Consider the following 13224-nt stretch of genomic DNA (forward strand, 5'->3'; position numbering starts at 1 on the left):
AAGCTGAAGGTGAAATAAAAGTGGAAACTGGGTGTTAAAGGGTTAAACTGTGTGTGGATGTGTGAGGGGAGGCACGTAGCTGCTCCTCCTCCTCCTCCTCCTCCTCCTCCTCCTCCTCCTCCTCCTGCTGCTGCTGCTCGCTTTTTTATGAATGAGCTTCAAACACACAGTGATGTCAGCAGAAGCCCATCCCCCACTGATGCGGGAAAAACCTCACGATCAGGAGGAGAGAGAGGCGTCCTCATGTTCCCCATATGTCTCTCTCCCCCTCTCTCTCTCGGACAAACATCCCTCCCTCCTTCCTCCCTCCTCTCCCTCGTTCACGAGCCTGAGGATGAGTAATCCAACAAGGGAGGGAGCGAGAGAGCTGGAGAGCTAATGGCAGAGGGAGGGAGGGAGGACCAACGCATCATCAGCATCATCATCAGTAAACGTGCAGAACGAGAGAGAAAGAAAATTCAAAACCTCTCAGCTCCTCTTTCCCTGCAGAGCTCAGTCACACCGGAGCCGGCTAAGTCCTGGACTGTCGCACGCTGAGAGCACGAGAAGAAGAAATAAGGTGCCTCTGGATCTGGCTAATCACTGGAGTGATTTATATTCCCGGACTGTCCACTTGCATGTGGCTCGTCTCTGGAGGAGCTGGAGGCATCGTGGCTTGTTTCACTGGATGATACCGGTCTAATTCATGATTAGGAGGTTCACTGGCTCGTCTTTTGGACTGGGGGGACAGACTACTTCCTAAACAGGGTCCATCCTAATGAACCAGCTACTTCAAACCATCAGTGCCACTCCTCCACATGTGGTGCTTCAGAGGCTGGGATCTGGCTAGTATCTGGACTCCGTGATCCGTACCAGCCCTACACATCCCAGAAACCGGTCTATCTGTCTGCACACAGCCTCCTCCTGGGACCAGGTTAATCTCTGGATCAGCGTGTCTGGCATGTTCTGCTTCTGCCTGCAGAGTTCCCTGCTGAAGCTCCAGGCGCTGGAGGTGGAGGGGGGCCACCCGCTGGGTCTGTCCCCAGAGGAGAGCCCCCCTGCCCTGGGCAGCAAGGAGCAGAAGGGGCCCTGTGGCCCCGTGGAGCTCGGAGGGAAGGAGGGGAAGACGCTGGCTCTCTGCCACAGCGTCCCCACGGACGAAAACAGCCCGCCAGGTAGATGCACCTGAATCTAATAATGCCCCCCCACTTTACTGATCTTAATATTTATTGGTCCTGGTCTGTAAAGCTCATTGCAACAGCAGTGTTCTTCCTCTCCGCCCTCAGAACCTCTACAGACTGGACGCACAGTTAGTAGAGTCAGTCTTTGTGATGAGTCGGCTCATTGCGCTCAGCACGCCACCGGCCGTGCTCTGTCTGTGTGTGTCTGCTGCTATTTATAGTGAAACTCTCTGCAGCACGTGAGACACGCCGACCGCCTGTTTCCAGATCTGCCTTCACGCATTTCAGATTCCTTCCCGTTGTTCGGTCACGCCTACTTTTATTCCACAAAAAACGATCAACCGCAGCTATTTTTAATGACGCGACGAGGCGACGGACAAACTCATCTGTAACCGCTTCTGTTATCGATCCGCGTTCGAGTCGTTTCCGAGCATCGGTGCCGAAGCAGCTTCTCCGATGTCAGGATGTGCTGCTTTCTCAGTTTTGTTTCTAGGGGTTATTTGGTCCTTCAGGTAATTGTAGAGGACCTTTTTAGGGGGTCCTTGTGGTCAGGAGGTTCTAGAGATCCTTGATCTTGGTTTAGTGGTCACTCAGGAGACGTTAATGGTCCTGTGGGTAACTGACCTTTTAGGGGGGTCACTGAGGAGGCGGTGGTCTTTCAGTGGGGATTTGTGGTCATTAAAGGTCTGACCTGATGACTGACGGCTTTCTTTTAATAGAAAAGTCTTCTCTTCTTCTTCCCGGGCTCCATTCAGCTCTGTTACATTTACATTCATTTATTCATTTAGCTGATGCTTTTATCCAAAGCGACTTACAGCTGCTGTACATGTCAGAGGTCACACGCCTCTGGAGCAACGAGGGGTTAAGTGTCTTGCTCAAGGACACATTGGTGGACGTGTCACAGCGGGGAGTTGAATCTGGGCCCTTTGGCGTCGCCTGTTAATGAACTGCAGCAGGTCACAGGAGCTTCTCTCTCTGGCCCCTCTCAGAATATAAAGAGCTCCAGGTTAGCGATGTCCCTGTTTCTCCACCTTGGTTTAGTGTTTACTCACAAACCGTTTTAAGCGGCTCCCCTTCAGATACACCTGCTGCTCTAACTTTATTCCTCAATAGTTTTATAAAGTCTCCCATATGGTTCTCGTGCCATGGGATCTTGCGATATTAAAACGTGACGATATTTTTCGAGGTGAAAAGCTGTCTCACGATATCAGCATGACGGAGTGTGAGGGTGAAGTTGCCGTAGAAGACGTCCTCACCGCTTTTAAATTGTTTGTATGGCAGCATTTTGGGAACCCGGTGGAAACAAAGATTTTGCCCTTACAGGTTTACAAATGGCGAGCGAACTTCCACGCTGACCACATGTTTCAGTGTTTGTGTCTGCGCCGCTGTGTGCATGACGTGAACCGTCGTGCAGCGCAGCCTGCGTGTAAATCTGACCGGTACAGGATCGGACATGCGGGACGATCGGTGCATCTCTAGTTCTAATGTATTTTAGGTTGTTCTGGTGGTCATTGAGGAGGTTCTGTTGGTCCTTCAGGTGATTCCAGGGGTCCTTTTGGTAGTTCTATAGGTCCTTCTATGTAGTGGGTTGTTCTGGTGGTCATTGAGGAGGTTCTGTTGGTCCTTAAGGTTGTTGTAGTGGTCACTGAGGAGGTTCTCATGGTCGTTTTGGTGGTTCTAGTGGTCCTTATATGTAGTGGGTTGTTCTAGTGGTCATCAAGAAGGTTCTGTTAGTCCTTCAGGTAATTCTAGTGGTCCTGGTGGTTCTAGGGGTCCTTTTTATGTAGTGGGTCTAGTGGTCATTGAGGAGGTTCTGTTGGTCCTTCAGGTGCTTCTAGGGGTCCTTTACGTAGTGGGTCTAGTGATCATTGAGGAGATTTGAGAGGTCCTTAAGGTTGTTCTAGTGGTCATTGAAGAGGGTTTTCATGGTCCTTAAGGTGATTCCAGGGGTCATTTTGGTGGTTCTAGAGGTCCTTCTATGTAATGGGTCTTGTGGGTCATTGAGGTTGTTCTAGAAATTCTTATGGTAGTTATTGTGGTCATTGGGAGGTTCTCGTGGTCCTTAAGGTTGTTCTAGTGGTGCTTTTGGTAGTTCTATAGGTCCTTCTATGTAGTGGGTTGTTCTAGTGGTCATTGAGGAGGTTCTGTTGGTCCTTAAGGTTGCTCTAGTGGTCCTTCAGGTAATTCTAGTGGTCCTTATATGTAGTGGGTTGTTCTAGTGGTCATCAAGAAGGTTCTGTTGGTCCTTCTGGTGGTTCTAGGGGACCTTTTTATGTAGTGGGTCTAGTGGTCATTGAGGAGGTTCCTGATATTTTTCTATAAGTAATTCTATAAACTTTCTTCACAGGAGGAGCCGTTGTACATTAATAAAAAACTGAACACGTCCTCAGAGCTGCTTCTTATGCTAACAGGGGAGTTTCACTTAAATATTAACAGAATGGTTCTGTCCCTGCAGAGCTGCTGACAGTCCTGACCAGACCTCCGCAGTCTCCCAGACACCAGCTGTTAACCACCATCCAACCTGCTCAGCAGCCCCTGCCTCCCGATGCAGAGCTGCCCCCCAGCCCTCACCACTCCCCCTACTCCCCACCGAGGAGCAACCCCGGAGGTGAGGGAGGAGGGGGAGGTGGAGCTCTTCTCCAGCTGCTGGCGGGCGGTCCCAGCCCTCTGCCCTCCCCCCGCTGCTCCAGCCACAGCCTGAGGTTCAACTCCGACCCCGACACGGCACCGTCACCGCCCTGCAGCCAGCAGTACATAGTGTGAGTGTCTCCCTGTCTGTCTGTCTGAGTTGATCCTCCTGTCTCCACAAACATCATGTGACATGGTTTGTGGCCTTAAAGTCCCGTGAATAAACTTGTCTGAGCTCTCGCTGGCCGCTGCATTAACACATCTTATATAATCCTTCTGTTTTCTGACCCACAGCCTGAAGCTGAATGTGTGCTTGTGACCCAGTTGACGGTCTTAATGGTCCGTCCTGTGTTTCTGCTTTACTGAGCAACAGTCATATTGAATCTGCTTCTTGTATTTTATTCGCCTGTTTATTTGGTTTTCTTACTCCCATCCTTCTTACATGTACACCGTCCTGCTACGATCACGTTCCCCTGTGCTTTGCATGTGATGGAAAAAGTCATTTAAAGTTAAGTCTGCATTTAATGGTGGGCCTGTGTGACGGCCCCGGGGGCCCTTTGCCTTGGGGCCACCTTAGCCTGGTGTCATGGCGGTGGGCCGGAGTGCAAATCCCTTCACCGACCACGTTTACCACTGACAGCACAATCAATGTCACTGTCTTACAGTGAGATCTGGACCTCCGATTTGAAGCTGATTCGTCTGTCTGTTTACCTGTCTCTCTGTCTGTCTGTTTACCTGTCTCTCTGTCTGTCTGTTTACCTGTCTCTCTGTCTGTCTGTTTACCTGTCTCTCTGTCTGTTTACCTGTCTCTCTGTCTGTTTACCTGTCTGTCTGTCTGTTTACCTGTCTCTCTGTCTGTCTGTTTACCTGTCTCTCTGTCTGTTTACCTGTCTCTCTGTCTGTCTGTTTACCTGTCTCTCTGTCTGTCTGTTTACCTGTCTCTCTGTCTGTCTGTTTACCTGTCTGTCTGTCTGTTTACCTGTCTGTCTGTCTCTCTGTTTACCTGTCTGTCTGTCTCTCTGTTTACCTGTCTGTCTGTCTGTTTACCTGTCTGTCTGTCTGTCTGTTTACCTGTCTCTCTGTCTGTCTGTTTACCTGTCTCTCTGTCTGTCTGTCTGTCTGTTTACCTGTCTGTCTGTCTCTCTGTTTACCTGTCTGTCTGTCTCTCTGTTTACCTGTCTGTCTGTCTCTCTGTTTACCTGTCTGTCTGTCTGTCTGTCTCTCTGTTTACCTGTCTCTCTGTCTCTCTGTCTGTCTGTTTACCTGTCTCTCTGTCTGTCTGTTTACCTGTCTCTCTGTCTGTCTGTTTACCTGTCTCTCTGTCTGTCTGTTTACCTGTCTCTCTGTCTGTTTACCTGTCTCTCTGTCTGTTTACCTGTCTGTCTGTCTGTTTACCTGTCTCTCTGTCTGTCTGTTTACCTGTCTGTCTGTCTCTCTGTTTACCTGTCTGTCTGTCTGTCTCTCTGTTTACCTGTCTCTCTGTCTGTCTGTCTGTCTGTTTACCTGTCTCTCTGTTTACCTGTCTGTCTGTTTACCTGTCTGTCTGTCTCTCTGTTTACCTGTCTGTCTGTCTCTCTGTCTCTCTGTTTACCTGTCTGTCTGTCTCTCTGTCTGTCTGTTTACCCGTCTCTCTGTCTGTCTGTTTACCCGTCTCTCTGTCTGTCTGTTTACCCGTCTCTCTGTCTGTCTGTTTACCTGTCTCTCTGTTTACCTGTCCAGGTGTCGAGGTCGGGACAGGTCGGAGGGATCGGAGGACGAGTGTCTCTCCTCCGTCCCGTTCCTCAGCCGACAGATTCAGACCCTGAAGAAGAAGGTTCGCAGGTTTGAGGATCAGTTTGAACAGGAGATGAAATACAAGGTAAACACAGCAGGGAGCAGGATCCCAGTCCACAATCAAGTCCAGGACCCAGAGGGTCTTTTCACAAATCAGTATAAAGGCAGAGTACAGGAAACCAGCTACCTTTGTGCTAAGCTAGCTACCTTTGGCAGGAATTGCACTGTTTATCTTTTCTTCTCCATCAAACAGTGATTCAGCTGCTGTCTTATTTAATGATGCGGAATAACATTAACTTTTATATCATTCATTTACCGATAACGAGCAAATCATCACCTGAACGTAGCTTTAGCTAAGGCTATCCACGGATATCTCACAAGCCTTCTTTCTGCACACTTTCAAGTCTTCAAAATGATTCAGTTCCTAACTTTCGTGTTTTACATCTTGCCGTGTAGAAATGATGTTGATGGTGTCGTGTTGTGTTTCTCAGCCGTCCCACAACGATAAATACTCGAACCCCGAGATGGTCGGAGTGATGAGTGAACTGGCGAAGGCTCGCAAACAGCTCAAAGGTGAAACCATCAAAATATGTGTTTAATTGTTGTAAAGCACTTTGCAATGTTGGTTTGAAAAGTGCTCTATAAATAAAGCTTATTATCACTTTGTTACACCACCGTGTGTCTCCTGCAGAGCTGAGACTTAGACAGTCGGTGTTTGAGTTGAAGGAGCAGGACGGGCCTGAAAACATCTGCAGGTAACACCAGCACATCACAACACGTCGAGTCAACGTGATACAGTATCATCAGATCCATCAGTCAGTGTCGATGTGTCCTGCAGGCACGGCTCCGGCCAGCAGGGGGCGGCAGAGTACAAACCCACGCTAGAGGAAACGGTGGAGTCTCTGTTCAGGCGGCTGAGAGAGAAGAGACAAGCTCTGGGCCTGCCAGACAACATGAAGGTCAGCTTTCACTCAGACGTCCTCACCAGACTCTGTTCATTTTCTTCAGAGTTTTATTCCCCCATGTCTGTGTGTTTAATCTGACAGCCTGTGTGTGTCTGTGTGCAGGAGATGACTCAGGCTCAGATGGTGTTGGAGAAGATCACTCTGCAGAAATGTCTGCTCTACTTTGAGAGTCTGCACGGCCGGCCGGTGAGTCTAGTGGGCAGAATGAAAAACAGAGCAGGAACAGAAAATACCAACGCAATTCAAAGGAGGACGTCTTTTCTGTTCTGCTCTAGAGACTCTGCTTTGTGAAATGAATCCTGCGTTAATAAATCTCCATTAAATCCTCAAGTTTACATTGTGAGCAGCCAACAGAGGGCCGACCAGGGGCCACCGAAGTCACAGCAGTCGGCCTAGATGGGGCCAAGACCCCGGTGATCTCTGTTAGCTTTCCACGGTCACAGCACCATGTGATTCAGATTTGTATTAAGTGGTGGTTTTCCTCTGATGACAGGAACGATTGGAGTTTAAAGTTGGAGAGAAGCTGCGTTCATGAGTAGTGATTAATATCCGACGATTGTTCAGAGGCGTCATCTGTCCTGCTGAGATCAACCAGCTAGATCAGCAGTACACACGTTGTCGGTCTTTCGGTCCGTTGTTGGCACGTTGTTGGCACGTTGTCGGTCTGTTGTCGGCACGTTGTCAGTCTGTCGGCAAGCTGCTCAAATTAATGTATAATTTTAATGGAGATCAGTTACAGTAAATTAATTTCATGGAGCAGAGGATCAATTTCAATGAAGCAGCTATTAACAGAAACGAGGTCTGACAGTCTTAAAACTGGGCTAAATTGACTTATTTAGATTATAACCCTTCTAGAGGCACAAAGATGTTGCCGTGGTAACTCCATATCTGTCTGTGTGTCTCTCAGGGAACAAAACAGGAGAAGAACCTGGTGAAGCCTCTGTACGACCGATACCAGATGATCAAACGTTTACTGTGTGCCAGCCCGACCATCACTACCATAGTGAGAAACACACACATTCACTGTCACTGGTTCACTGGTAGCATGCTAACATTAGCATTCATCTGTGAGCACACTCTGACAAACAGGTGGGGGAAGAAGTCTTCACTCATTTCTTACATGTCTAATTAATGAATAAAATTCAGGTTTCTTGAGCTGTTACTCGTTAGCTGGTTGTTTTTGCTGGATGATGATTTACAACATGAGCTTTCCTCTGGCGCCCCCCTCAGGACAGACTTTAATCTTTAGCTCCAATGCTTCTGTCTCTCAGGAGGAAGAGGACGGTTCTGATGAAGACTCAATGAGCTCCATGACAGTTGATGAACCTCCAGTCACGCCTCCTCGCTGTGCCACACGCCCAGCTGTCTGCGAGGAGGACAGCGACCGGGACAGCGACCCCGCCTTCGTGTCGCCGTTAGATGAGGTGAAAGCCGTCCATCAGCCGCCAGCTCTCACCATGGCCGGCCTGCACGAAGCCTCCAGGTCTGTATGTGGGCTCTAATAGGGTAGTTTATTACAAACGTCATGTGATTTTAATAAGGACTTCTGGAGCAGAACATTGAGGTTCTGGTTTCACTTAAGCCAAGTTATTACTGACTAGTCCAACTAAAGAAGGCCGTCTGTCCTGCGTTCTTTCAGCTCTTTTAGCTCATGCCAACGAGTAAAAGCCAGTCTCATATTTACTCTTGTCCGGTCTGTTGTCTGTTCACTCTTTTTTTCTCTTCCTCACTTCTGCCATGATATCCGTACTGAGAATAGCGAGCTAGCTTCTTCTTATAGCTAGCTTACTTGGTGTGTGTGACGTGTTGCCATAAAGCATCACGCTGTTGTCGCGAAAGGTTTCCTCCCCGGGATTTTAATGCTGCAAAGTGCATTAGCAGTCGCTGTGGACCCCGAGTCAATGTAGCATCATTATTTTAAGATGAAAATACAACATAATCCTCATTGCAGGGGCCCAGGTTTGAGTCAAGCCCACATTTCCTGTCTCTTTTCAGCGATTCTATTCAAAATAAAAATCAAAAACCAAAATAACAACTAAATAATGTCGTTTTAAGACCAACTGTTATTGAGCGGAAAGTAAGAACTCAAACGCCGGTGTGTTGGTTGGTGACTCAGATCATCATGCATATAAAGCCTGTCCACAGGGAGCCTCTTTGCTTCCTGCTTTCCGTTACTGTTTGGCTGCTTCTTGGGGGATTAAAACTGGGCTTAGTCCAACCACATGTCCCGGTTTCAACCTCTACATTGTGTTCTCCAACTGAACCAGGTCTCAGCTGCTGGTTTGTCTGCGGGAGACGAGGGCAGAGAAGAAGACAAGGCGTAAAGTTCTGAGAGAGTTTGAGGACGAGTTTTACCGTCAGACTGGAAGGTGAGAGACCAAACGGAGACATGTGGCCTCCCTCGTGCATCCTTTTCACCCCCCCTCTAACCCATAATCTGCCAGTATTAACTATTAATTCCATTCTGTAAAACTAAAAGCTCTTCAAGATGAATACTCTTGTACTTTTACTTCAGTAATTATCAGTGAAATGTTTTCTTTAAATCGTCCCGTGGTGGAGTTCATTTTATTTGTTGATGAAATGACTAAATGCAGCAGTAAGTACGCAGTTTCCTAAAATATTCAAGTAAATAATTATAAATAAATAAATAAGTAGGAAGAATGCAGGTACCTTGTGTACTCCTCTGAATTTGGACATTAAGGTTTTAGATCCAGAATACATGACCTGATCAATGAAGATGGATTATTATAGGAAACGTCCTAAATGAAAAGTAAATGATAATATGGCCACTCTTGTGTTTACTGCCAGAATCTGCCAGAAAGAGGATCGCACTCCGATGAAGGAAGAATACCAGGAATACAAACAGCTCAAGGCTAAACTGCGTCTGCTGGAAGTCCTCCTCAGCAAACAGGAAGTCACCAAAACCGTGTGAGAGGAAGTGGAAACTCCCACAGACTCCCTCCACCCTGAAACTCTGCATGAGAAAAGAGCTTTCTGTGTTGAGAGGAGAGTAAGAGTTACAGAAAGAAACGTGTTGAGGTGCACCGACATGTTCTTCCTTTCTATTATTTATTTCAGCTACTTCAGCTGCAGAGCTCAAGAGAGCAGAACGTCGCAGCCTGAAATAAAACTAGTGCTTAACGTTGTGAAACATCTGTTGGGTCAGGTTTAGGAAAAGTTCATGGTTTGGGTCAAAATAACTACGTTACATACGAGGTCCAGTGTGTTCTAATGACAGAAATGCAAGATGAGATCCATAACTATGTTCTCAGCGCTGCATAAAGACCTTAATGTTGTTATTACCTTAGAATGAGACATTTTCTGTCCACAGACACCTCTCACATGGAGGTCACCCTGTTGCACCGCCATGTTTCTACAGTAGCCCAAACGGACAAACTGCTCTGCAGAGCGCGTTTTATTAGGAGGAGGAGGAACAAATGGAGGCGCATACGTGTTATTTAGCAGGAGAGCTGACGGAGCATGTCGTAGCTTCTCCTGCTCGCTTGGAAAGGGAGGGGTGAACGTTGACTGAGCCTTTGGTTTCAGTTTGAAACCTTCACCACTAGATGCCACTAAAACCTCCAAACTGAACCTTTAAATTACATAACTTACGTAACATCACCAATGGTGGCTTTTTGTTTCACACAGGAAATGAACACCAGTCCCCTGTGTGAAAGTCTGGTTTTTATTCCACCCTAACCACCTCCTTACTCTGACTTTTCTGTTTTATTGATATAGCTATGAGAACAGTCTGGTTTTTAAGAGAAGTTAACTTAACGTTTGAAGGTCAACCGGAACAACACACTGATTTAAAAGAGAAGAACATTTTGGTGCATGCTCTCTCTCTGAGTTAGATGCTCAGATTGACTCTGGCGCCACATATAAAGCTGCAGCAGGTTATCTTAGCATAAAGACTGGAAGCGTAGACATAGTGCTATGTTATTAAAGTTTCCATTAACATGATACATGTTTGATGCCAACATACTACAGTTAGAGTATTTTAATGTTATGGTTGCATGTTAACGTTTAACAGAACGTGTTGGTAGAAACTTTCTCACTTCTTCCTCTCCAAACTGAACATGTGAAAATACTGTAAATACTCCAGCAGAGTTTTCTAAAGTTTAAAAGAGACCAGACGTCTCTCTGTACCATCTTCTGCTCTGTCAGTGGAAACGTACCAGCAGCCTACTGTGTGTATTTATTGACCTGCATCGTCAAGTCTCAGTCATTTAATACAGCTGCATTTGTTCCAGTCTGCAAAGATGAGGATGTTTCTGTGGGTGAAACTAAGGTGTTACTTCCATCTGGTTTGATTTAATGGACCAAAACATTTTTTGTCTAATTGAAAGCACTTTAATGTGTCGCCGGGGTCCTGGAGGACAAAGACGGTGGCGGGTTTGATGATGAAGCAGCAGGACCTTCCTTCCAAAAAGACCAGTAACTGCAGTTTGGTGTCTGAGGATTGAGAATCTGAAACCTGAATCATAAAGCAAAGGATTCTGGGACAAAGCAGTAGTGCCGTGTATGAGCACAGCCTTGGTTCGTCCGTACAGCCATTAGCTCTGCTGGCATGAACGTCTGTATTAACGAGCTGATTTATTGGAACGTGAGGTAGACGTTGATGAAGTCGACGTCAGAAATCAGAGAGCTGACGATGTTCAGCGTCGCGTTGAGGTGCGTTCTGACTGGAAACGTGTGGGACGAAGATGCAATGTACCAATGATTGTTGTTGTTCTGCATGTCAAGATATTATTTAAACAGCAACATGGAGATATGTGGAGGATTATATCATAGCACTTAATGATGACAAAGGGAATTTACTTACTTTGATATGCAAAATGGTCTGTGGAGAGATGCAGGTGAACATGCAGGTGAACTGCGTCCTCCAGGTTTACTGTGTTAAGGGTCACGTTGTACGACGTAGCTGTCGTGCTTCTCAGAGCCGAGTTCAGCCCCGACAAACTGCAGGTGATGCCTTGAACACCCTGTTGTGAACACAGGCGCGCTGCACTTCACTGCCTTTTTAATATGGCAGTGCTTACATACACGTCGCTGCTGATTGGGTAACACACTCTGACACGCCCACCAAACGAGGGGAAACGTACCTCACAGTCTGTTGCGCACCGTTTCAAGGAAACTTGTCGTCCAACCTGCACAAAACCAGTGTAAAGTGTTTTGAGATTGAGCGCTCTCGAGATTTTTGACAACCCTGCCTCTGATTGGCTGGTACTCGTTGCCTCCGTTGGTTAATGCTGCGCTCTAGTCACAGTTGGTCTTGAATTTCACAGTTTAAGTTTCTGACTTCCGACCTGAAAGCGTTCCAGGTGCATTACGCCAAACATGGACTAAAAACATGGCTGACCGTGACAAACTGATGCTTCTTTGCCAAGTGTGCGCACAGCTGAACCCTCAGCAGTGAGTGGTGTTAAATAAAAAGAGCAACATAAATATACGTCTCTCGTTTACGGTGTTCCCGTCTCGCTAGATCAGTGTGTAATCTGCAAAAGTCAGAGATACTGTAACCAGCTGCCCAATAACACTGGCACTTTCTTACTCCCAGAACAGGTTTTATTATATGATAGGGTGTATTATTTTAATAAAATACAGGCAAATATACTTTACGTTGCCTTTTAGTTGATGGTTTACCATTTACAGTATGTGCTTCCATGGAGATGCCTCGAGTTCACAAGTGGAGCTCTGACTCGGAGTATGTACTTTTCACTACATGGAGGTTAGAAATTTTCGTTTTGAGAAGTCTGGAACGCAGCATTAGGTTAGGGTTAGCGAGGGCTGCAATTGGCTGCTGTTTTCCCCAACATGTTTCTGTTGCCGGTGGAGTTTCTTTGAAAGAGAAGGTAACAAGAAGGAAGTTATAGACCATCGGTAGGTTTCTCCTTCTTTGTAAGAAACGTCTAATCGAGCGCCGACACAGCAGGACAGCTGCTCTGAATCAATGAATGAACGAAACTGCGGTCGTCATCTGTTCAGCCAAATAATAATAAGTTACCCGGATCTAACTGTAAGTACGTGCGTTGGCCACAGTCTCTCTGTATCACCAAGTAAATAAGAGTGAACTATATAAACGGTCTGATCATTTACAACACATGCGTCTAGTGTTGATGGGTGGAATTTTTACCCTTTAAATCGACCCATATCCACACAAAACATAATCCAGCAAGTGAAACTTTTTTACTGGAAAACCAGTTTAGTATGTAAAAATCAAATGTTTAATCGACAGGTTGAGCTGTAACACCTGGAAATGTGCAATAGTTGAAAGGTTGTATTCCTGAAGTCCGTGCTAACATGTCGCCGCGTCTCACTAAGAAACAAACGTCTCACTGAGGTTATTTTATATTGTGTTGGATGCAGACTTTCGGTGCACGTTGGTGTTGGTGTTTTGACCTTCGTCATGCTGATTAAATATGTCTCTGTTGTGCAGTTCTGGTTCGCTTGACAAGTTTCTACAGACGAATTTAAAATAAATATTTTTGTTATTAACAGTTTTTGTTGTTTTTTTTATTCAGCAAAACATAAACCTGAATACAGTTTCAGATTTATTCATTGTGGCCAAAATAACCAAAATATATTTCACATAGTGTTCACATTTATAAAATATACATAAATATAGAATAGGTAGAATGATAGAATGTTTTCAGTTTCTTTACTTTAGTAAATTACTACCACACTGTAAAAACACT

The 13224-nt window shown here is 46.2% G+C and overlaps 1 protein-coding gene across 1 annotated transcript; it reads left to right on the top strand.

The window, feature by feature from the left end:
- Window positions 1-359: 359 nt before the first annotated feature.
- fam13c (family with sequence similarity 13 member C) lies at window positions 360-13026 on the top strand. The gene is made up of 11 exons (XM_038735669.1): window positions 360-1154; window positions 3616-3919; window positions 5508-5646; window positions 6053-6134; window positions 6253-6316; window positions 6400-6520; window positions 6629-6712; window positions 7434-7529; window positions 7798-8009; window positions 8794-8895; window positions 9335-13026. Exons 1-11 carry the CDS (start codon window positions 941-943, stop codon window positions 9456-9458), a joined length of 1542 nt encoding a protein of 513 aa, XP_038591597.1. The 5' UTR covers window positions 360-940; the 3' UTR covers window positions 9459-13026.
- The last annotated feature ends 198 nt before the right edge of the window (window positions 13027-13224 follow it).

This window comes from Micropterus salmoides, unplaced genomic scaffold (genome assembly GCF_014851395.1).
Source record: "Micropterus salmoides isolate LMB-PRFRI ecotype aquatic unplaced genomic scaffold, ASM1485139v1 Ms_hic_scaffold_21, whole genome shotgun sequence".
NCBI lineage: Eukaryota > Metazoa > Chordata > Actinopteri > Centrarchiformes > Centrarchidae > Micropterus > Micropterus salmoides.

Excerpts from the sequence above, each read along its gene's own strand:
- fam13c (XM_038735669.1), top strand. The coding sequence starts at position 941 with ATGTTCTGCTTCTGCCTGCAGAGTTCCCTGCTGAAGCTCCAGGCGCTG. Across the intron at positions 6,317-6,399 it reads GGGCCTGAAAACATCTGCAG|GCACGGCTCCGGCCAGCAGG; the intron begins GTAACACCAGCA and ends TGTGTCCTGCAG. Across the intron at positions 8,896-9,334 it reads TTTTACCGTCAGACTGGAAG|AATCTGCCAGAAAGAGGATC; the intron begins GTGAGAGACCAA and ends GTTTACTGCCAG.